Source organism: Triticum aestivum, chromosome 5B (genome assembly GCF_018294505.1).
Source record: "Triticum aestivum cultivar Chinese Spring chromosome 5B, IWGSC CS RefSeq v2.1, whole genome shotgun sequence".
NCBI classification, from domain to species: domain Eukaryota; kingdom Viridiplantae; phylum Streptophyta; class Magnoliopsida; order Poales; family Poaceae; genus Triticum; species Triticum aestivum.
Window position 1 is genome coordinate 656,381,513 of NC_057807.1, and position 24,595 is coordinate 656,406,107.

The 24,595-nt window shown below is 42.2% G+C and overlaps 3 protein-coding genes and 1 pseudogene across 30 annotated transcripts; 1 reads left to right on the forward strand and 3 right to left on the reverse strand.

Annotated features, from left to right (window-relative positions):
* Nucleotides 1-2,648: 2,648 nt before the first annotated feature.
* Nucleotides 2,649-8,915, reverse strand: LOC123113943 (uncharacterized). 28 transcript variants are annotated; one of them, XM_044535278.1, is made up of 10 exons: nucleotides 8,294-8,915; nucleotides 7,800-8,198; nucleotides 6,881-7,129; nucleotides 6,487-6,609; nucleotides 6,243-6,368; nucleotides 4,766-4,875; nucleotides 4,101-4,134; nucleotides 3,461-3,473; nucleotides 3,200-3,353; nucleotides 2,649-3,110 (listed from the first exon to the last, which is right to left on the reverse strand). In XM_044535278.1, the coding sequence occupies exons 5-10, from the start codon at nucleotides 6,258-6,260 to the stop codon at nucleotides 2,732-2,734; spliced, it is 708 nt and encodes a 235-aa protein (XP_044391213.1). In that variant the 5' UTR covers nucleotides 6,261-6,368; nucleotides 6,487-6,609; nucleotides 6,881-7,129; nucleotides 7,800-8,198; nucleotides 8,294-8,915; the 3' UTR covers nucleotides 2,649-2,731. The 28 variants fall into 28 exon arrangements, 4 of the variants coding, with proteins under 4 accessions (XP_044391213.1, XP_044391212.1, XP_044391210.1 ...); XM_044535277.1 differs by having other exon boundaries at nucleotides 6,881-7,148; XM_044535275.1 differs by having other exon boundaries at nucleotides 6,881-8,198.
* Nucleotides 8,916-9,110: 195 nt separating this feature from the next.
* LOC123115187 (putative F-box/LRR-repeat protein 9) lies at nucleotides 9,111-13,694 on the reverse strand (annotated as a pseudogene).
* Nucleotides 13,695-19,138: 5,444 nt separating this feature from the next.
* Nucleotides 19,139-20,176, reverse strand: LOC123117449 (putative F-box/LRR-repeat protein 23). Its single transcript, XM_044538200.1, has 2 exons — nucleotides 19,782-20,176; nucleotides 19,139-19,619 (listed from the first exon to the last, which is right to left on the reverse strand). The coding sequence occupies exons 1-2, from the start codon at nucleotides 20,096-20,098 to the stop codon at nucleotides 19,262-19,264; spliced, it is 675 nt and encodes a 224-aa protein (XP_044394135.1). The 5' UTR covers nucleotides 20,099-20,176; the 3' UTR covers nucleotides 19,139-19,261.
* A 1,938-nt stretch (nucleotides 20,177-22,114) lies between these two features.
* LOC123117450 (uncharacterized) lies at nucleotides 22,115-24,018 on the forward strand. The gene is made up of 3 exons (XM_044538201.1): nucleotides 22,115-22,804; nucleotides 22,961-23,129; nucleotides 23,215-24,018. Exons 1-3 carry the CDS (start codon nucleotides 22,576-22,578, stop codon nucleotides 23,243-23,245), a joined length of 429 nt encoding a protein of 142 aa, XP_044394136.1. The 5' UTR covers nucleotides 22,115-22,575; the 3' UTR covers nucleotides 23,246-24,018.
* The last annotated feature ends 577 nt before the right edge of the window (nucleotides 24,019-24,595 follow it).

The following is a 24,595-nucleotide window of genomic DNA, read 5'->3' on the forward strand; positions in this document are numbered from 1 at the left end:
GAAGACCATGTGCCTGATGACTCAGGGCACCTTGTCATGTTCTGTGCCAAATCGCATGCCAACCTCAAGAATTATGTCAGTTGCTCAAAATGTACCCCTAAAAAATGATTGCTCGAAAAGAAAAGGAAAGGAAAACCACAGAGAGAGTTGAGAAGTGAAAACCAGACACTGGTTTGTGTGTCAAAGCTAACGAGATTGACGCTTGGGGACGTGTTTGGTTCATTGTTTTCAGCCCTTTATCTGAGAGTGGCCGTCGGAGGATGACTAAGGACCATGTGCTATCTCATAATACTCTTTTTCAATCATGGTTAGTGCTTGTTCCGCATATGTCCTGATGAGTACAAAAGTCACGATAAAAAAATGATGAGTCCAAAATTTGCGTTATTTTTACCCTTTGTCATTGCACCTTAGTTGTAGAGTTTGTCGAATTTATTGTTTTTTGTGCACCTCTTTTGTCTACTTTTGCCACGGTTCCACCTACGGATGTATGTTTTAGCATAAGGAAAGATTCCAAGGATATGGCGTTAAAATCACGTTAATTGGCGTGATAAAACATCACCATAAAAGAAAGAAAGAAAAAAGATATACGAATGTTAATTGCTAAGGTAAATGGCCTAATTGATCTTTTTTTAACACAGTACAAATGCAGATGCTCACATACACTCAATCTATGAACAGTGAGCACTTCCAAAATACCAAGTCGGCACATCATCTTCAGATTGATGAAGTCGCCATAGATGCCTTCATAGTCGACGGCAACGTCTCCTCTCACTGAACGCACATCGCTGAATGGCCTGAAATAAATCCAGAAAAATGCGACCACCATTGCCAAGTATAGGACTTCAACTCCGCTGGGTTGGTTCCACCATAAGGAACTTAACCATCTAAGCAACGCTCAGTTGGTAAATGGCCTAATTGATCTAGTTAATCAATAATGAACAAGTTTAATGTTAATAGTTTTTGGTCAACGCTAGTGATCTTGGTAATTAAAGGTAGATGCATGCTCATGCTTAAGCCTATATTATCTCATGTTCAAGTGCAAATTATCCCTTATTAGTTATACTATATAATGGCATATGGACTAATCCCTAATGATCATAGTCAATTTTTTTATATAACTATTTTTATATTTCATAAAACTAGTGACCTTGGTTAGGATCAATTATAAAAAATACACTCAATTTAGCAATAAGGATATGAATTGCATAATCTGGAGAGCCTAATTTTTTCACTAATTCCCCGGACCCGGAATCCTAGGCTGATGAAAATCCTAATGAGGCCAAGTTCGGTGGGAGAGGTTTTGTTCATGCTTTAATAGGTTAGGACCATCTGATTTTATCAAACATAATTCTCGATAAAAAAAGATTTTATCGGACCTTTGGAAGGTCACGAGCGACTCATTACTCATAGGCCTTAAGTTATTATTGGGATGAATCTTCGCACAGTCTTGAGCATGGGTTCTATTGGGCCGATGAACGTTTTTTGGCGCAGTGATGATCTGTTTGCAGGGCCGCTATGGTCTGATGCTGAAATGATTTTTTTTCTTTATTATTTTCTTACATATTTTAAGCATTTTGTTAATGATTTATGCAATGTTTAAATAAAAAAAGATCCCAAAGACTAGTGAAAATATGTTAATGTCGATGAAGTATTTCATGGGCAGATTTATGTTTAAAGTTTTTTATTTTGGTGCCTTCATAATAATGAAGTTGCCTGAATTATGCTAAACACATGTTTAATTTTTTCAAATAAAATCAAGCCCATAGGAAATTTTATTTGATCTTTTAATGTTGGCATACTTATGGATTTTTTAATGATGATTTCATTTTTGGTATCAGCACTAATCCTTACATGTGCATGTGCTCCCCATACCCTTCGGTAGTTCACCCTTGTCCGTGCCCTTCCCCCCTTCTTCCTAGTGTCCGCGATATGAATGCCAACAAGAATCAAGGATAGATGGATACATGAACATTGAGAATGGACATTGATATTTCTCCCTAGTAGACATTCATGTGCCCTGCCATGTCACTAGGAGTCTGAGAAAATCTTCATTTCGGAGCACATGATTGGTGTGAATCTTCTTTCTTTTGTAATGACTATCTACTGGTAGATATGTACTTCATACTTATTGCACGTGTCGAGGCTGGGATATTGTGATACGTCAGAGAATTGATGCGGCTCTCATAACCAAACCCAAGTCATTTTTTTTTTGTGCTCAACAAACATATGACAACCCTTAAGATATAACGTTAGAGGCAAAGATAAAATGCACTGGGAAGGGAAAAAGGATAGAAACCAAAATTCATGGGCAATTAAGCGGGACGTACATTCACAAAGCTAGGTCACAAACATAAGGATGCAATCTGATGTAAGGTACCGATCATAAGGACCTATCAGTCCTCTCATCTTCAAAAATTAGAAACGTAGTGTGACTCATCGTCGCACTCAAACGCTGTGTTCGTTCTTTTGGTGGCACCGGGGTGAGTCTGCTGAACCCTTGGCGCGCCACCTGAGCGGGAGCTGGGCGGTGCCAGGTAGGACACGCCCCTTCCAACGTCTTATGTGTACTAATTAGCACATGTGATGTTACTATCAAGCAAGTGATATTTGAAAGAGAGCACAACAGCAGAAATAAACAGACATCGATAAAAGTCGCAATACAGATATAAAAAGGTGCAATTAAAGCTGATGAGTGATGATCTTAGAGGTTACATGCCCGACAACATATATGCTATCTATTCAAAGGCACCATGTTGCAACATCCAAAAGAAGAAGCAAGATTCAGTACGTCATAAGCTCCGTACATGGATGGATCATATTCATACGCGACTTCTGTCATTGTCGATAATGCGTCTAGAGGCGATGCACGGTGAGAGCAAGGCGGCATTTTCGGTGACCTTGAAGTGGAAGGTGCAGATGTCTCCTTCGCGGATGTGTGCACGGTGGCAGAACTCTGACAAGTTGGTGGTGATGGTGGCCCTCTTGTCAGTTCACAGCATGATGCGACAATCATCATGCACATTGCCGTCAGCAAGCCTGATCTTCGGTGTATCATCATCCAGGTTAATGTAGTCCATCGGATTCTCTTTGGTGTAGTGGACCTGAAAATACTGGCAGGAGAAAGGAAGGAATTGAGAGGGATGTACAGTGTCATGCAATATGCAAGAAAGAATGTGTTTTGAAGTTACGATTCACTGGCCTGGCTTGGCAAATGTCTTGTATGATGGTGCATACATAGTACTTGATGTTTGGTTTTTTGCGCCAGAACATGACAAATAGGGCGTCTACATGGTGCTCATAGAGCTTAACCTCATTGCCCCAATAACAATGTTCCTCAAGCTCATCAGGTGTTACTGCATTGCGCTCAATATCGGTGAGAACCAAATGAAGTGGGTTATGGAACAGCCTCAAATATCATTGATTGTTTGAAGACGAAGCTTTATATAAGAGAAAAGTGTACCCAAGCTCCAAAGCTATCCTATAAGAAAGACATGAAGGTAAGTACCTAAGTTAAGGATCATTCTTCGGAAGCAGTGCACTTCAAGTACAAAAGCATAGCAGATTGTAAAATTGTACCATCGCTCCTTGTAACTCCTAAAGTTGAGAACACACACATATATGATGAATAAGACACATGCTCATTGCAAATTAAACATGATTGGTTTCTTGGAGCTAAAGCTTCAACTTAGAGAAAAGTGGGCCCAAGAATAGATGAAGCTAAACAACTAAGTAAATTATTACTGTTCGGACAAAATCATAAGAAAACAAAATTGTACAGCAACTCCTTTTAAGCTCTAAACTTGAGAACTCACAAATGGTTCAAGAAAAGTTTCATAGCAGTAGTGACACTGGAAATGATGATAGAGAGCCATGGTGAGAGGAATCAGTAAAGTCAGGAAACAAATACCAGGCAAGCACAGTACCTAAAACTGCAGAGCAAGAATTAGACTAATATGATGTTATATTGTGTATCATGATGTTATAACTTGTTTGTATTTACATATATAATATGCTGGTTTTCAGCAGTGTGGAGAAGAAGAGAACAAAATAGCAGGCGATGCAGCTGCGTTTCATACATAACCAACATGGCGCATGCTTACCGCGTATGTACTCTGGATGGTCGTCTTCATCACACTACGGAAAACGTGTTTCGAGAATTGTTAGCGTGAGAAATAAGAATAATATTTGTTTGAAATAGAAATTGTGTATATGAATTCAAATAGAATCGAACATAGTATTGAGGCGCAAGCGGGCAAGCAGCAGTGATAAAAGTTTAACAAAGTCCATTGCCTCACAAATTGTGCAGACAGATAATGAGGTATTTTGTGAAGACAGATAATGATGTATACTTCCTGCACTGAGTGAATTTAGTTCACAGTGCACTGTTTTACAAAATGCAAAATGCCAGATAGGTATGCTGTGAGTTTATATCATTGTGATTCAACAATGATGCATGAAAAATTGTGGGTAAGCACATTCTTCGTGTCAATGCGGCAGGCTCTTCCTTGCATATATTTTACATTTTTAAACCTAACAAATTGATGGTTGTATTGTTGTGAAGAGACTGGTTAGCTAGAACCAACATATTTCGAAGAGATGTAGGGCATAAATTAAGAATCTACTACATAACCTATAGTAGCTTGTAAGAGAGCCATTTGTGAGCTACTATGGAAGCAGTATATTCAGATCTAGAGCATTTGGAAAAGGGTGGACAGACAGGAGAAAAGTGAGAGTCGATTTTCTGATGGAATCGATTGGGTGGTACCTGGTTGGATGCCGAGTGGTTGACCGCTGGCGGCGCACACAAAGCCGATGCGTGTCGACGGCGAGCTTCACACCCCTTTCATTCTCCTGCTTCCAGTATGTGTAGGGCAGCTGCATACAAACACCGGCTCTTCAATTTACTATAGCAAAGTGTGATTATCTATTACAAGTAGGGGGGCATCTATTCGGAGCACAACTACAAACAACTGGAGCATAGTATCTATAACACAAAATTGATCATGTTAGACAGGTCGAACAGCTTGATCAGCAAGGAGGTGGGCATTGTTATACGCTGATGATTTCTTCTTTCTAGTTCTATTCTATCCCAAGATGCTTTACGCCCTTGCCTACAGTTGACAAAAGGAAAATTAAATTCATAATTTCAGTAAGTATTTGTTGGCAGATTAAGAAGCAGGTGAGTGCAACATAGCAGCAACATAATAGACACGTATCGCCGAAAGAAATGAGAAGTGGAATTATGTTGTAGGAGTGAAAGTGATATTTGAGATACTCTAAAATTGATGAAAGCCCGGGACTGAGCAAACCCGTAGTAAAGAAGTTTCTCTTATAACACAATAATGAATAAAGCTTTGCCTTTGTCTAATAGAATAAACAGAAAAGTGATAAAGATGATATGACGGTAACAACCTAATAAAAATGCTTGAGAAAACATGCATTAAGAAGGTTCTTTATTGGGCAATTCTTCAACAATTCTGTTGGCAACCATTCAACACAATTCCATAGACAACAGATATAATTTTCTACAGAAATCTTATGTCAACTGTTTACTACAATGCTATGTTAACAAGTTCAGGATAGTACTGTTATCCACAAGAAGGTTATTCGTTTGAAGAATAAGAAATATCAATGTCAAACATCACTTTTGTTGTTAAAAACATCATTCGTTCATCATATAACATTATTTTTTGTTGATAAATCCTGTACAACAAATTATTTACAAGAAGTCAACTTCTCATTTCTAAAAGGTTAAAAAGGGATCTATTTGGTAACAACAAATACACAACGGATCAATCCTTAGCTACCAAGAAAATCATCCATTCTTGGGAATATACGCCATCACGCCCCTACAAGCCTATGATATTTTCTAGCATCGCCTGACACGGACCGGATCGATTTGCTGACTCGAGGACGATTGCCGGAGAGGGGAAACAGCATATCCGCATATGTAAGTCACCCCCAACACACAACGGGGAGCTTGTCACCAAATTTGCATCATCCATTATCCATTTTCAGAAACAACAAAGCCAACGGTCAAATTCCTATGGGCAGATATCAGGCCATAAGAAGCCTTGAGATGATCGAGTCCAAACAAATTGAAGTTATCACTAATTCACTCACAAAAGTAAATTACATGCAGAAAAGAATACATAGTCCACTCAGTTCTATTCATTTAGTATATACAAGTTTTAAGGAGGCCAACACTCATGGTGGGGGCAGAAGAAGAAATTAAAATATACCTTTGATGTAGTTGTCATTATCCAATGTGAATCCGTGATACATTCCTGCAGGCAAAACAATCATGCCCCCTTCCTTCACTGCTATACAGATCCACTCTTCATTTTGGTCCCTCGCATCAAAGTATCCTTGACAACATTAAAAAAAACAATTTGGTAAAGCATGTTACCGTGATTATCACTGGAAATATAACGGTTTATGGCTTTCTCATTTAGAATGCCAAAAAAGGATAAAGAAGGCACCTACCAGTCTACCACTGCCCTCAAGAAAATAGCGTATCTCTTCGTCAGTATGCAAGTGCTCTTCAAAGAAATTTTTCAGCTTGGCCTTGTAGTTTGGCAACTTCTTGGGATATACGTCGCGGATGTCCTGCTAGAGGAAAAACAAAACAGGTCTGTCACGCTTGATTGCTTCTACTACTTGCAAATGTTTTATGCTTTGACAATCAAAATGGAAGCGCAGTAAGCATTTAGGTTCCAGCTTACAACACCTAATTACGGGCATTTAGTATATGGGACGTCCTTCAAAATTTCAGTCAACTTTTCATATGAACCCGACAAAATCTAATAAAGCTCTTCAATTGGAGATGGGAAAAAAATAATGGAAGAGGTGAAGGTGGGAGCCCTTTGCCGCTGCTTACCTCGCTGCTGCTGCTGCCAAGCTCAGGGGAGAGGGGCGCCACTTCTTCCCATCTACTCCCTCCGTTCGGAATTACTTGTCACGGAAATGGATGAATCTAGACGTATTTTAGTTCTAGATACATCCATTTCCGAGACAAGTAATTCCGAACGGAGGGAGTACCTTGCCTGATCCCGGTCGCAGAGGCACGACACCGTCGACCCAACGCCAGTGGCTTGATCGTAGCCGCTTCCCCTCCTCATCACTTGTCCTACAAGTTATACGTGAATCTACAAACATGATATTCGATGAATTACTCATGGGGTAAAATTTCTTTCTTCTTTACATATTCTTCCAACAATAAAAGAATTTGCACATAGAAAAAAAGTGTCTTCCTTTAGTTGAGCTTTTCAGTCCGGCACAAAATAAGCAACAGGTCCCCAATTAAAAATGGATTATTCTTTGTCCCCAAAACAAAATCCGAATGCACCTACAAACTAAGCTAGGAAAAAAACAAAATGAAGAATCCATAACATGAAGAGCCGGTTGTCGATTTGCACCTCTGATCGTCGACTTCTACTTATTACTTAATTTGTTGTTGTACCTGCACACGAACCACCCAATCTATAAACTTCAAGATTGAGGTATCAGGATTTTGTTTCTTTTGGAATTGGCATGTCAAGCAGGAGTGACATGAAAAACTAATAAACATGTTAACTGAAGTATCAAGAATGCAGGGTAAGCTAAGGATAAGAAAATAGGAAACACTATTAACCAAGTGTATAGTTATCACGTGATGGAACATATGCTGAAGCATGAGTCCCAGGGCTAAAAGCAGATGTTTTATCAAGCATCACTACACACCGGACATTATGATCTGTCCAAATACATACTTATGTGAGAAATTTTTTGAAGTAAGCAACCATGGAACATTTACAAACCATCTTTCGACTTTAATTGCAGTTGAGGAAATGTTGTAGTATGATTGCTCGAGTTTATCTGGAGGATTCAGAGTCAAACAAGGAGCTTATCAGACCATATTCAACTATAAGTATTTCTTGGCTGAGTCAACTATAAGTATTTCTTAGCTCAAAAAGTGGTATATGGCAAACTTGAAAACTCTGAAGTAAAACAATGGCATGACAGGCTTACTCAAAGACATTGAAAACAAACATCTAAATCAGCATACAAGGAAACAAACCCTTATTATAATCAACATAGGTAGCCTACATTTCAGGTCTTTTGACATAACACCTACAAATACATGTTCTGATACAAAAACTCCCTGTCAGTCTTCTTGGAATTTCTTCGAACACCTTGTAGGCATAGTGAAACAACATCTGCAGAAACAAATACACAAAGATGAGAAGCTCTAGGAATACGGCACTGGAAGAGAAGTGGGAAAATTTCAGAAAGAAGAGAATAACTTGTGTACTTGCATCGTGTTCTCCTATTCGCCTCTCTTCTTCGTCGGGCAGAAGAACTGCGATATGAGAGCAGGATGGAGCCGGGCGTCTCTGCAGCCCGCGCTGCTTCTGTAGAGGAAGACGGATGGTCTCGGTGCCATGGACCACCGTCGCGTCTCGAGCTCCACATGCCGAGTATGAAGCTCCTCCTTGGGCCGCTGCTACAAGCATGGGGATGGAGCCATGGAGGCAGAGCTGCATCAGCTGCCACGCACAAAGAATATGGCAGAGCTCAGAGAGGAGAGAGCACCGCGCCATTTAGGAGGCACAACAGCACGAGAGAGTGCAGCAGGAGACGGAGACGACCGGACCAAGACGGCGGAGCATCGCCGGCGACGAGGAGGTCGAGCACCCCGAAACCCTAGACGGGTAAAACCGATGCGGGCAAGCACGGGAGGGTGGGATCGACGAGTCGATGGAGTGGAGCATATAGAGCACGAGGAGAGGAGGAGATCGGTAGCCAGAACGATGGCTGAGACCGCCGGATTTCGTCGGAACCGGCCGGCGAAGGCGGCGGCGGCGGAAAAAGAGAAGGCGAGAGAGAGAGAGAAGCGAGATAGATGGGGGCATCGGGTAGAGGGGATGGACTCAGGTTCCACCTATTAATTTTTTTCCTCTCTATTTCTTTCCTTCGGCCTTTCTTTACGACGAAGCGAACGAGCCTCGGCAACGTGGATTCTATCGCTTGTCTCGTAGCTTGCGGACGTGGACAGCGCCATCGACCGCCCCTGATGCGCAGCTGAATGGTTTTAATTAATGGAGGTATGGCACCTTTTGATCACGAGTTCAGGACGCGATACTGTTGTGAGGTGCGTGTCTTGAACTCGTGATCTTGATCCGGGGGAAGTTTGCTCGAAGGGCATCCTTGTGCTTGTCGCACAGCTCACAACAAAAGCGCGTCCGGAGAACCTCCAGGACAGGGCAGCTCTCAAGGACGGCGGTCAGTTCTTCCATAGTGAGGTAGGTGCCTTCAAGTTCAAGGGAACGCAGCTCAAGTGGAGGTGATTCTTTGAAAACACGGGCGAGCCCGTAGGTGCCATTGAAGGACACAAGCCGAAGGAAAGTCAGTAAGGGCGACCTGCAAGCAGTGGGGGAATGTTTTCAGAAGAGTGACCTCGGAAACAATGTTTCGTACAGAAAGCTAAGGGCAGTCCCAGTGCTCCAGGCTGTAGTGTATCTTAAGCAATTCGGTGACGTGGAGACCTAACTAAGGAAGAAAGAGCACTACCGTATACATACATCTTGATATATAACGTAAGCTAAGTATATAACGTACTCCTATCCGTGCTCCCACTTCATTCTACGGCTGTGTTTTTCCTATTCTCTTTCTAATCTAATCATCTCCCCCTGATTTTAAGGGGGTGGGGCCGGACCTTATTTTGTTTCAATCAAAATAAGCCACGTATAGGGGAGCACGGATGGGCACACACCGTGGGAGCAGGCAAGTCTCGTCCAAGAAAAACACCTTTCCACCATATACTTGATGAGCTTATCGCTGACAAACCGCTTGCCGGCGAACTCCCTCAGCTGCCCATAGGAACAGTCGACGGCCGCCATCGCCATTGCGCGCAGGACAGTTTGGTGCTTGAGGTTCACAGCCACGTGGTTGTCCATGTCCACGACTCGCCACAACATGGCCGCCTCGAGCCACGAGCGGCACACGATGCCGGCCCGTGAGGACGTCGACGGCGCCGAGGCTGACGAAGATTGATGAGATAACGTAAGGGGCAGCAGCGACCAGTCCCTGGCCGGCGCCGCCGCATTGTCCATGGATGATACTAGATCGATCTCGGGGGAGGATGGGACTGGGGTTGGGGACGTCTGAAACTGAAAAAAGGAAAACAGTCAGAGCGTGCGGTGAAATCAGAGACCAATATATGACCATGGGCCTGGTCGGGAGCAGGGGCCCATGTTGGCCGATTTGACTGGGCCTTATCGTGTCCCATAATAGAGACTCTGTTGGGAGCCGGAGCCGGGCGCATGTTTTTCTTTTAAACATTGGTACATACACAAGTGCTCATATATGCGTGCATACATTCACTCTATAAACGCGTGAGCAATGCTATACACAAAGACATTTACAAAGGGATTACTGAGTGGTTAAAATTTGATTGGCTGGGATTTGGTTAAGCGAGGCAGGCCCACCAGTTAAAATCAGGGGGGCCAATTAGAGTAGGGCATGCAGTCCAGTCCGTGAAAGCCCGTTGGTTTCATCCGTGCGTGTAGTATTGTCGTGAATGCACACACGCACATCCTACCCCTATGAGCACATCTGAGAGACTGAGTCGGTGTATCATCTTGAGATTTTACGAAGTCACTGTAGACGCCTCGTAGTCGACGGAAACGTCTCCTCCCACTGAACGTGTATCGCCGGAAATTCTTAAATAAATTCAGTATAAATATGAGCATCAAGAATTGAACCCTGGTGAGCATGAGATACAACTGTCCATCTAACCATCCAACAACAAGTTGATTCACAACGGGGTGCATGTTAGGAGCCCCAATTTCACGCACGCTATTCACAAAGGAAGTGTGCGTGAGTCAAAAATGTGGAGCCTAAAAGCTTAAGAACTAACTACAACAAAGAATCTGGACACTTCCCCAATTTTTTGAACATTTCTTGAAAATTATTATTTATTGTTTTGAAAATAAAAAAAATTGAACAACTTATTTTTTAAAAAAATCATTTTTAAATGCATGAACCATTTTGGAAAATTTCGAACATTTTATTGAAATTGTGAACATTATTTAACAAAAATTAGTTTTGAAAATCCTGAAGTATTTTTGAAACTACGTACATTTTCTTAATTTTTAATCAAATTTTTTAAACCGATAACAATTTGAAAATCCTGTAAAAAGTAAAACACGAGCACTTTTTAAATACATGATCAAAATGCGATTTTTTGCATTTATGAACAAAATTTTGAAACTCCCAAGAAAATTCTGAAAAGGCGGTTCAAATTTGCTAACATTTTTTAAAAATCACGAACATATTTTGAATTTGTGATATTTAAAAAAAATCAAACTTCTGAATTTTTTTTGGAAAGCACAATTTTTTAAAAAGAATTCAAATATTTTTTGAAAAAGAGATCTTTTTTGAATTTGTGAAAAAATTATAACATGAACAAGTTTTTAGGTTTTTGGAAAACAAAAACATTTTTTGAAAATAACAAACATTTTCTGAAAAATATGAACATGGAAAAAACTTGAAAAGAGAAAAAGAAACAGAAAAACGGGAAAATGAAAACGAAACAGAAAAAGAAAAAAGGGTTTAGGAACCGCCTAGAAGGTCCCTGAAACAAAACAAAAAATGATCTACAATGTTCCCAAACGGTACACTAAAGATGCTAAATGGGTGGGCCCACAATCGCTTCGCTCGTTCTTTGCGATTGGTCGATAACTTGACGCAACGAGCGTCAATTAGGAAATTACGTCGGAGCCGAGGGCACATGTTGGGAGCTGACACTGGTTAGGTAATTTTGTTTCTAAGCAATATTCACGGCCCACGAGGAATAAACAAAAAAAATTTGTGTGCCAAAATAAAGACTTGTCGGGTAATTCCTTAGAAAGAAAATTACCCACAACCCACGGAGTTTAAACAATGGTCTTAATTTCAACTTTGATAAGATCGAAGTTGTGGTTTTAGGGTACTCAGATGATGAGTAACGGTGGATTTGCGAACAACTCAATTGCAAGTTGCTTTCTATTCCAATTACTTTTCTAGGGATGTTGCTGTCTGATTTGAGGGTATATGTGAGCGAGTTTAATACACTTATGGGTCGGATCACGTCTAGGGCGGAGCAATGGTGCGACCGCTTTACATCCAAAGGGAGTAAGACCATCATTATTGGCTCCTCCATATCTAGTCTACCCATGTATATAATGGGGTTATTTATCTTGCCACAGGGGGTTCATAATTCATTTGGTAAAGACCTCTCCCGCTTCTACTGACAAGTGATGGATGGCTTGCAAAAGTATCATATGGTCAAGTAGGTTCATGTTTGCATGCCAAAAGACTTAGGCAGGGATATGCATTCTTGCATCCCGTTGCCGGAATGGGGCCCTTATGCTAAGATGGGTTCGGCAGATGCTTCGTGGGAAGGGGGCGGAATTATGGCTGCAGCTTATTCAAGCAAAGTACCCGCAGGACCGACTCCTACTTGCCTATGAGCACGGGGAGGGGTCTTAGTTCTCAAAATCCATCTAGCGAATCAACCATGAGATCTGCAATGGGTTCTCTATAACCATAGGCAGCAAAGAGGGGACCCTCTTCTAGCTTGACCCGTGGATTGGCGTATATCAACTTCTGAGGAGTTCCCTCACTTGTTTGCTATGTGCTTGGATCCAACGGCATTGGTTTCCATGGTGGATCACAATGGCCAGTGGAACATCTTTTTCCGACATATATTTGGACCCGTGGAAACCGTAGAGTGGGCCAACTTGCGAGCCGCACTCTCGCCGGTGCTCGTGGATTATCTGGACACTGTGTCTTGGCGGCTGACCCCATCGGGGATATTCTTGGTTGTCTCGGCGTATCATGCCTTATGTCGATGGTCGTCTCTGTGCTGGACCTTTCCACTATTGAAAGCACCCGTGTCACTAGAGATCAAGATTTTTGTTTGAGAACATTGCAGGATTGTCTCCCATCTAGGATGGAGGTGATTAAGCGTCATGTCCCTAGCGACAGGTTGTGCCACCGTTTGTGGTATTATAGAGAGGGGGCAGAGATCTTTTTCTCGTGCATGGTGGCAAGATTCCTCTGGAGTAATGTTTGTGCGGCTCTAGGCTTGACTGGGAGGCCTTCGTCCTGGTTGGGTTCCTACAAACCCATGCCAACCATACCAGGAGGGGACACCTTTTCTGGCTTGTATTTTTAGTAATAAAAAAATATACCCAGCTATTAGTATATGTGCAACCATTTAAACTTCTAATGGTAACTTCAAATCCGCAAACAATAGTGGTCAACAAGCTTGCTACATACACGCAAAAGTTATCCGCTTGCTACCTACAAGCAAAAGTTATCCGCTAGCTAAAGTACTACCTACATATATGCACGCATTACATGTCTTGACGATGAAGATTGATCCTCATCTCACGCAACTTGTTCTTATTGCTCTGTCCCTCCTTTCTGTAATGGACTTTGCGGGTCTTCAGTTCCACCCTCTCGGCCTTTAGGAGCCGTATCTCCTTCTTCATAGACTCGATCTCGGTGACCAGTTTTTCCTTCTGGTTGATGAGCTTCAATTTGTTATCGTAGAGGTCAAAGTTCTTGTCGGTCATCTCTTCCTTCTCATTCTTTAGGGAGTCATTCAACTCCTTAAGTGCCTTCATTGTACTCTCCTTTAACGTGACAAGCTTAGGGTTGAGCATGTCCACGTCACGTACCAGTAGCTACTACTGGACCGGTTCTAGAGATGGGTCTCGTACATACGCCTGGCAAGTCAAATATTTGAAATCATCAATAATGAATGGTTAGATGATATATGTATATATGCATGTGTTTGCTATGCTCATGGATTTTTTTTGTAATCTTACTTGGTTGGTGCTTGTTTCGCCTTTGTCAACTTCATAGGCCGCGAAGTTGCATGAAGACTGGTAGTGGCTGTTCCAGCTAGTCATGGCTGGAACTTCAAAATAATAACAAGTATAGGTTATTATGACAAGAACCAAACACAAATGTCAAAGTATGGCAACTGATCTAATGCCAATCACTACAAAAATATAGATAGCATCACAATGGCCTTGCAAACTAGATAGCATGTGGGCCTTAGTGCTAACAAAAAATTTCCAGAGTTCTGACAAGAACCAAACACACATGTCAAAGTATGGCAAGTGATCTAATGCCAGTCATAACAAGAATTGATAAAAGATTATCTGGAGTGGTTGCATCCACGCCCATCTTTGCTATGTGCACCTTCAAGGTTCACTACACCATTATAGATCATGTCAATAAAGCTAGCAGAAATTTCCTTTGGTATGGTAAGAGACATAAACAAGAAAGGAAACTGCCTTGCAAGTTGGAAAATGATTTGTAGACGAAAAAAGGAAGGAGGACTTGGTGTTCTGAATCTCAGAGTCCAGAATATTGCCTTGCTGATCAAACACTTACACAAATTCTACAACCTAACTGATCTATACATAGGCATGGCAACTTGTCAAGTAAACAAAGGAAATTATGTTTTTTTATGGTAGTAAACAATGAAACCCTGATCTAAACATCCACATGATGATCATTGATGCAAAATGCAGATACAAAATGCCATTGCCACTGTCATATGTTCATTCATGTTACCATACAACTAAAAGGCCTCGATAATGACACCACATGCTATCTTCATTTATCATTAGTTCTAATTCATTAATGTTGTAGAATCTTAAGAAAGTGATAAACAAGCAAAGAAATTGTATGTACTACAAATACTGGCAGTGATAACTAGCAAGTCCTTTAGCATTAGGAACACTACATTTGAGTTTGTTTTACGCTCTTCCTTTACCAAAGACCAAATGGTAAAAACGCAACAAACTATTTGTAATTAATCTCAAACTTCAAGTAAGATTAGTGAGATTTGTGTAATGCCATTGAATTGCTTTGCGGCACACAAATTTTATGGTATTAATTAAGATTGTCCCTGAAAAAAGTGGAGGGGCGATGAGCTCACCGAGGGACGAAGATGGAGACGATGAACCCTAGCAGTCCGTCGCTTCCGTCGCCACCGTCGAAGAAACCCTAGCTCAAAACGAAATGAACTCTAATCAAATTGGAGGGCAACGAGGGGCAAGAGAGGGAGAAAGGGGGAGAGAGAGGAAGATTACCTAACCAATCAGCGACGAACCGACCGGAATCTTAGCGGCGATGACGAGAGGGGAGAGAGGGAGAGGAAGGGGAATGAGAGAGAGGGAGTGGGGCGAGGGTGTTGTTGCCCTAGTTTTGACCCCCCCCCCCCGGCCTCCTAGTACTTGGGCTTGGCCAAAAAAAAGTAAATTTGAAGTCTCAAATTACATATTTTAAAAAATATCAGTATTGCCATTTAAAATAATAGAAATTTAATAAAAGTAAATGATAATATACTATAAAAAGATCACCACATAAAAAACAGAAAAGAAAAAAATTGGAAGTGTCAAACTACATATTTGAAGGCTCAAAACTATATATTTCAAGTTTCAAACTAAAAAGGAAAAAAGTAAATTTGAAGTCACAAAGTACATATTTAAAAAAAGTCATTATTTCCATTTAAAATAATATAAATTTAATAAAAGTAAACTATAATATACTATAAAAAAGATCACCACACTAAAAACTAAAAAAAAATTTGGAAGTATCAAACTACATATTTGAAGGCTCAAAACTATATATTTCAAGTTTCAAACTAAAAATGGAAAAAGTAAATTTGAAGTCTCAAAGTACATATTTAAAAAATGTCATTATTTCTATTTAAAATAATAGAAATTTGATAAAATAAACTATAATATACTAAAAAAAGATCACCACATAAAAAAAATGGAAGTGTCAAACTAACGTTTGAAGGCTCAAAAACTAAAAATGAAAAAAGTAAATTTGAAGTCTCAAAGTACATATTTTAAAAAATGTCAGTATTTCCATTTAAAATAATATAAATTTAATAAAAGTAAACTATAATATACTTAAAAATTACATAATATAAGAATGTTCGCATTGACAAAATAAAAATACTAACGTGAGAACCAACAACACGCCACAAATAACATGATAGTGTTGGCGTTTCATGCTATTCCATGCCAGCATTATATTACGCCTGGTATAAATTGTTGATCACGTATACTTCTGACGCTCACCTATTTATCAACGCCACCATTACACCCCTACTAATGTCGTACCAAATAAGCCAACCCCACCACAATTTTAATAAAATGGTGTTGGCGTTAGTTAAAAATGATGCGCCACTAACGAAAGTTGTGGCTAGCACTTTTTTCACTAGTGGGAAAAGCGTAACAAAATGGTGATTGAGCATGTCTTTCTTAGACAGACCTCTAACTCTATCTTTAAATTCCTTGTATTTTCACAGCATTGACACCAACTCTCTAGAAAGCTAGATCGAGACCAGCTAGGACACATGAGGGACGTGATGACTGCTGTTGCGCACCATCTTGCTTCGTCGGAGATTGTGTGAGCTGCCGACCACTTGGTGGTCTCTTTTCATCTTTCTTTTATGCTTTCATTTGGGCGTGTTTGTGCTATTGCCTTACCAGACTATTTTATTTTCAGTGTGGCTTGTGAACTTGTTATATGGATGTGTTGACTGCTTTATTTATAAAGCAGGAAAAAAAATCTATTTCGAGTGTAAACAGAGTCTGGTTGTACTTTTTTCGAAAAGAGACTGGTGTAACCGAAATCTCTTGTATCCAAAAAAGAGTAAGGTTTTGTGTTCATCCGCCCTCACCTATCGGTCTGAATCACTTCTCTTCTCTCCCAACCCGAACAGAACACACCTCTCAAGTGAGCAAGCCTCTCCTAGCCCTACATATTTGCGGCCGCCTCCTCCCTTGATTCTTGACCTCTCAACGGTCATCGCAATCACGCCCGGTTGTTTGATTCATAAGGCTGAACCCCATAGGATTTTTTTTTAAGAATTTCTTTGTACTACTTCCCATATATGATTTCTAGCGTCAAGTCAAACATCTTTAAAATAATTATTTATCTTTCTCATGATGTAATCAAACAAACCAAAATCCGGATTTGATATGGGCATGTAATGCCAATCCTATGTTTTTCCTGTTTCCGCATTTTTAGAATTCTACGAATCAAAGAGGCCCTTGATGAGAAATCAATCTCCATCGGGTCTGCGTATGCTCCTACTTTTGCTAATAAGCCGCTGGACCCGCGTGGAAGAACTTTGATCCCAACAAATGTAGGATGTTTCTTTGTCTTGCTCTGAAAAATAGGTATTTACAATTGGGCGCAGCCTGGCAGGTTCAGGCGAGGCCTTGCACTGACCGATGCTTACCCCTTGTGCTCTTCCTCGGAATCAACTGGCCACATGCTTCGATGCGTCCTCATTCAGCCGAGATGCGAAACTTGCACAGCTTTTCCTCGAAGAACTCTGAAGATATTCAAGATTTATGTGCTATGATCATCGCGATTATATGGAGCCTATGGAAACGCAAAATGATATGATCCTCTGCCATGAACTAGAAGCTCTCCATACCACAACAAGGCGGTGTGCTGATGACCTGATGCAATGTTCAAATCACTGCACCAAAGAGGAAATGAAAACGTTGATTAGAGACTAGAGTATTAGTGAGAGAGCCACGTAGCCACGTAGCCCTGTAACGCAACTCCCTCTCTCAATTGTGTTGTATCCTGCTGCAGTATTATGTTGTCTGCATGGCAGAGTTTTAGTGACAGAGTACTAGATCTATACTCGGCGCTTGCTGCAAGTTCAGAGGCTAGGATGTGCATAGGGTTACGTTCAAAATAGATACGAGTGTTGGTTACCTCCCCTCTCCTCCCCTCCGTCGCCCCATGCGCGGGCGACCGAGGGGCTCCAAACCTAAGCCGTCGGGTCACCGCTCCTTCCTCTTCCTCCCCTCCATCGCCGCCGGTGGTCGGCGCCAGGCATAGCCCGTGCGTGCCATGGCGGAGGCACTCCTCTCTCTCGCGGGGCGCCCTGGCTCGAGGGTGTGATCATCGATCTAGACTGCGGCGCCGCCGATCTGGTTCATGACGACCCAAATCTAGGCTACGATGGTGTGGCGGCCGGCCGACGTCCTAATGGTGGCTGTGGTGGCAATGTTGGCGACCGCGATGGAGGTGGCGTGGCGGCATCGGAGGCGACGCGGGCTGCGGGCGGCGGCGGCGTGCCATCTGCCTTTGGATTGGCGGCGGCGGCGGCGCGCCATCTGCCTTTGGATTGGCGGCGGCGACGTGGAGGGCCTGGTGGTCACGCCGGCAGCACCTCCGGTTAGATTTGTTCTGACCGGTGCAGCTGGCGGTGGTGGTCATCTCTTCCGTCGGAGGTGACCGGCCTGCGGCTGGGTGGTCGGATCTCGAGATTCGTCATCTAGTCCCGACTACGAGTCAGGAAGACATAGTTGCCGGTGAAAACCGAGCCGTTGGCGACATTTTGCGCCGTTACCTTGATCAAGTCATCGTCGTGTAACTGTTGTCGACCCACTCGTGTTGCTTCGGGGGAAACCCTAGAATCTGGTCTTTCAGATTGGGCGATGACGGTACTACGGTGTCGTTTCTCTCTTGGGAGCATCGTTTGTGGAGCAGCGCTGGACGATAGAGGCAGGAGGTCGAGCGGCTTCATCTTGCACGGAGCTCCGATGGAGCTATCAAGTCATGCCTGACCAACAGGTGCTACGCTGAGTCATGTCTGGTTGGCAGGCGCTACGCACGAGGATCTTCTAGACTCTTCGCATCTGGACGGACCAGCACAGGGCGGTGGCACCGTTGGGCGCCGTGGTGGCGTCGATGGTTGTCTGGAATGGCAAGGATGATGTAGATCTCTCTCCTGAAAATAGGTCAGTGGTCCGATGATAATGGCGGCTTCTAAAACGTATGCATGTGGTGTGCGCTTTAAGTAGGTTGCACCGGCTGTTGGTCCCGATACGTTATGTGGATGAATCCGCGACGACACCAGTTTTATATATGGAAAGTGAGAGCACTCCACATTATCGAGTTTGTAGGTGTGAGTGTTAGCTTCAGGTGAATTGATGATGTTTTTGTATACCTTTATGGAATAATTAATAAAAATGGTCGCGCAGCGGCGGACAGGCTAAAAAAAGATACTACTAAATGACAATTCCTTAGATACACTCCCGCAGTTCTATAATTTAAGATGTTATTATAATTTATAACCAATATATGAGAGTAAAATGCATCTGGAAGCTCTGTCACAAACATCAGGATGCACGCTGAATAAGGTGCCGATCATAAGGATCACAGTATATTCAGATCACATTGAACCATCTGTCCACTCATCTTCAGAATCAGGAGCAGAGTCGCTGTAAGAGCCATCTGTATAAAAACGGGACCAGTACGCATCATCCCACTCGAGCGTCAGGTTCTTGATCCTGGGGAACTTCGCTTGCAGGGTATGGTTGTCGTTGATGTCCAAACAATTGTGCAGCCGAAGAACCTCCAGAGCAGGACAGTCCTCAAGGATGCTGGTCAGTTCTCCCACGGTGATGTCAATGTCGCCGAGTTCAAGGGAACGCAGCTCCAGCAGAGGCGACTCTTTTATAGCACTGGCGACTTGTTGGGTGAAGACGTGGCTGTAGGATACAAGCCGAAGGGTTGTCAGTGAGGGCGACCTGCAAACAGGAACAGTAAGGCGATGTTTTAGTAGGGATGAACCACGAGTGAATGCGGAAGCGGTTTTTTAAGTGGAAAAAAATTCTGACGCGGAGCTGTAGTTAGTTAGTAGGAGTAATAAAATTTGGAGCAGAAACCAAGCAACCATGAACGAAAAACACCTCTCCACGATGAACTTCATGAGATCATCGGTGATGACGTGCTCCCCGGCGAACACCCGGAGCTGTCCGTCGGAGCGTTCGACGGCAGTCTTCGCCATTGCGTGCAGGGCAACTAGTTTCTTGGGGAGCAGCATCCCGTGGATATCGATCTCCACTACTCGCCACACGTCTGGCAACCTGGCCGCCTCGAGCCACGAGCGGCACACGAGGCCCGCGCCCGTCAGGACGTCGACGGCGCCGAGCCTGGTGAAGATCGAGGAGAGAACGTCAAGGGGCAGCAGCGACCAGTCCCTGGCCGGCGGCGCCGCATCGTCCATCGACGACGATGATGATAGATCGATCTGACTGGCACGGGTGACGTCGGAAACAGAAAAAAGTCAAGAGGGATGTGTATCGTCCGCCGTTTTGACTGTTGATGAATAAGACTGGACGGTCATGCTGCCTCTCGCGTGTTACAGGTCAATTACAGGCCTAATTGCATGCAAACTTGGGCCGGACCCACCGAGGCAGCAAACATAGCTTTTTTCGCGCTGTTTTTCTCCATCCATATAAATATTTCGAAAACATCTTTATTTATAACTCTGTATAACCGTGTCAAAAAAATAAAGGTGTCAAAAATTTGTTACAAAAGTTTGCATGTTCTTCTCCATCGACGTATATTTCAAAAACATATTTATTTATAACTATGTATAACCGTGTGAAAAAATAAAGGTGTAAAAAATTCATTTTGTTACAAAAGTTTGTATATTTAGAAAAATATATTCAGTAATTAAAAGAAGTATCTGCACATTTTGAAATTGATCATGTAAATTTACTTTTGAAATTATAAGAACATTTTTAAAATGATTCATGTATTCAATAACTTTCAATGCAATTTATAAAATTTTCATGTAATTTAAAGAGTTTCATGCATTTTATAATATGGTTATATAATTAAAAGTGTGTTCATTATAATTTTGAAAAGTGTTCAGACATCTATTAAAAGTTGTTTATTTTTCAAAAATGTGTATACTTCTTTTTATGAAAGAAAAAAATTGAGGGGAATAAGTTGCCACTTTATTCAATGTTCATAGCTCCTTCAGAGCAATCTCTGAGCTAACACACTCAGGAAAGACATGAAGCCAAGTTTTACATAGCGATCTAATACAATCTTCCCTAATGAGGACATGAACGAATATATTTGTCGAACGTCGCACCCAAGCAACCCTAAACTCCTGAAAAGAGCTTAGTAACCCTTTGATTTCCTGTACTAGTTGCCCATTAGTAGAGAAGGTGATCCTCGAATCGGACTCTCAAGGGGCGGTGGGTAAGATCAAGAATGTGCACTTTCATGTCCTTTAGAGTGGCATGTACATCATATAAAGGTGGCCTTGTATATATTTGAAAACAATCCTATGGGCTATGTTGTTCTGAACCAATCATATCAAGTTCTAGATCATGCACATCGACAAATGTTGCACTCTAAAGATATGTCACAAACGACATGTCCTCCCCATACTTGTCCCAATTGACAAAACTCCATCAATAAGGAATCATGGGACCAAAGGGACCCATGGAGAAAGGTAAATGTGGAGACCATGGATATTCCTCCGTCACACTCATCATATTAGGTTCCATGTCACTCGAAATTTAACAAGATCTTCATTTCAGAATATGTTCTTTATGTGGAGTTAGTACAATGATGTTGTTATTCACAAGCAAAGAGTGGCTAGATCGCACTCGACTGAAATCATCATGTTTAGATATACATAACATTAAAAAACTAAAAGGAAAATTTTGAATTGATCTTTGCATAAGATGTCACGGATATAGCATTGAATGACATATAACTAAGCCTTAGACTGAAATTTAGCAAACCCATTAACTAATATTAGTTTGTCTAGAACCATAATTGGCTATTATTGCAAGTTTCCGGGCGGGATGTGCATAGGTGTTAGTCCAAAATAGATATATATACGAGTACTAATTTTTGTTAAACACAATATTATGAGGCTGTTGGGCCGAATAACCCATGTATCACGTTGGAGTAGTTAGGTGTTGTATCTCCTTCTATCTCCGGTTTATATCTCCTGTAATATCTCTTGTTGGTTAGATAAGACTCTGCCAACTCTTGTAACCCAAGTCATCAATCAATATATACCGATGCGACTCCCCTGTTGGGAGTAGGAACACTTACCCAAATCTTTACATGGTATACAGAGCAACCTCTTTCGCCACATCTAGTTCGATCTGCCTGCGCCAAGAACCCTAGCCACCTTCCTCCTACCTGCGCCAAAACCCTAGCCCACTTTCCTTCCATCAGCCATGTCTTCTTCTTCCTCCGCCATCAACTCTAGCCTCAACTACAACACCTCCGAGCTACTTACCCGAACCAATTACATCCTATGGCGCGCATAGGCAAAATCACAGATCATGAGTGCCGGCCTCTTCGGCTACCTAGATCAAACCATTGCAGAACCACCAAAAATCCTTACCACCAAAAACGCCGAAGGGAATGATCAGGTTGTTGTGAACCCTGCCACTACAACAAGAACCCCCTATACCATCGTATGTCTAGCAACGATAGAACAGGATGCGTTGTTTTACCCGGGAAAAAAATATGATGCGTTGTTTCCCACTTTCCCCACTTTAAGGCCAACCTCCCCGTTCCCACATCTCCACCTCTTGTGCACGAAGTGTTTTCCTATTATCCCCTCGTTTTGGCCTTCATCCTAAACGAGAGACGCACCTACAGCCGCTAGGGTTCCAACCACCGCCGTCCATCGCCCTTGACCGCCTCCCCTGTTCCGTCGGTATGTTCAAGAGCCTCCGCCAAGCCCTCCTCCCTCACCACTTTCTCCGCGCGTCGGGGACGCACTCGACGTCGTCGCCCATCCTCCTCGCACTGGGGAACGCGTCGCCGCCGTTGTTTCATCCGCATGACCGGAGATGCAGACGCCGACGTTGTTCCTCCACAGTCCACATAGCAAGGAACGACGCAAGCACCGACGCCCCCATCTTCCTCAACTGCAGTAATTCAGCAGGTCCTATTCTGCCTCCCCTGCATCTGTATTTGTATTCTGTAAAAGTAGTATTCCCTGCTGTCCTCGCCCATCCTTGTTTCTCCTTGCCGGCCGCATCTTACAAGTTACAACACCAATAGAACACATCCTCATTGAGGCTTTTCCCTGCCTGCGCAGCTGCACATGCTGATTTCAAATCTACTAAGATTTCCTATGTTACGCGCATCACTGAAGGGAACCGTTTACTGACACATAAGTTTCTTGTTGAAATAAATGCGGGATTCTTCTACCCAAACGTTGAACAAGAGATGATTTCTACAGAGACAACAAGTTCAGAACCTGTAAGGTATTTTGCTTAGTGTGTCCCTCTGCTCTGTCTCTCTCTCTCTGTATCTGTAAATATTGTGCTCATGTGTTTGTATATCACGCAGGTTTGCTAAGGAAATGACAATAATTTCGTGATCAACCCAAAGGCATATTTTCTTCATACCTTGATGTCCTAGGCAGAGTTGGGGTAACCAATTCTTAGTTGTTACTTCATGATGGTTCTAATTCACTTACATTCAACCTTGATCTGTTTTGGGTTCTAGTTTAATTAAGAACATGTGTCATGATTTAACCAACTGAATTTCGAACATGGAAGTTGTTTGAGATTATACGTAATACTACTTTTAAGCGTCATAACAATCAGTTAAGTGTAAGACAAAAACCATGTAGAAAAGCAAGTTCGACAACCTTTTTCACCAGGCTTATACCTGAACGGCTGATGCATGTGCATATGGTATGTAATTGTAGTAAGACGGGAACATGCCGATTGATGTTTCAAGTGATGACAATGCATAGGGACTGGAGGCGTGGTTCGAGGCGGCAGTTAACAATCATGCAATTTTCAGGAAGAATGATTGTGTACCTTTTTACTCAATACTCATTTCTTATGATGCATTAGGTTTTAATTTTCCTGCTGCTATGTGTGTGGATCAATCCTTACTAATTTTCTTGCCGCTTGTGGTCTGAGTCCTTATCTCTGCTCGGGGTGACGCTGCAAGATCGGACGGAAACCAGACTTCTTATGGTAGGCTCAGTCTCGTATGTTCTTTTACCCCGCAGCTAATCAATTATTCTGTGATGTCCGCTCTTGTATACTAATTATGGCATGTTTTTGTCTATACTAATTAGATCATGCATTCCTTCAAGGTCAAGTCAGGGGCTCGGGGTAGACAGTTCATAGTTTTCTTGTTGATTCGCCTTTCTGTTTGTTAGTTCAATATGCATGTCTTCTTTCTATGCACACGTATCCGGTTTGCGATTTAGAATCGTCCGGATCAGTGTCAAAACTTGCATCAACGTAACCTTTTACGATGAGCTCTTTGTCACCTCCATATATGAGAAACATATCCTTAGTCCTTTTCAGGTATTTCAGGATGTTCTTGACCGCTGTCCAGTGACCCACTCCTGGATTACTTTGGTACCTCCCTGCTAAACTTATAGCAAGGCATACATCAGGTCTGGTACACAGCATTGCATACATGATAGATCCTATGGCTGATGCATAGGGAACATCTTTCATATTCTCTCTATCTTCTGCAGTGGTCGGGCATTGAGTCTTACTCAATTTCACACCTTGTAACACAGGCAAGAACCCTTTCTTCGCTTGATCCATTTTGAACTTCTTCAAAATTTTGTCAAGGTATGTGCTTTGTGAAAGTCCAATTAAGCGTTTTGATCTATCTCTATAGATCTTAATGCCTAATATGTAAGCAGCTTCACCGAGGTCTTTCATTGAAAAACTTTTATTCAAGTATCCCTTTATGC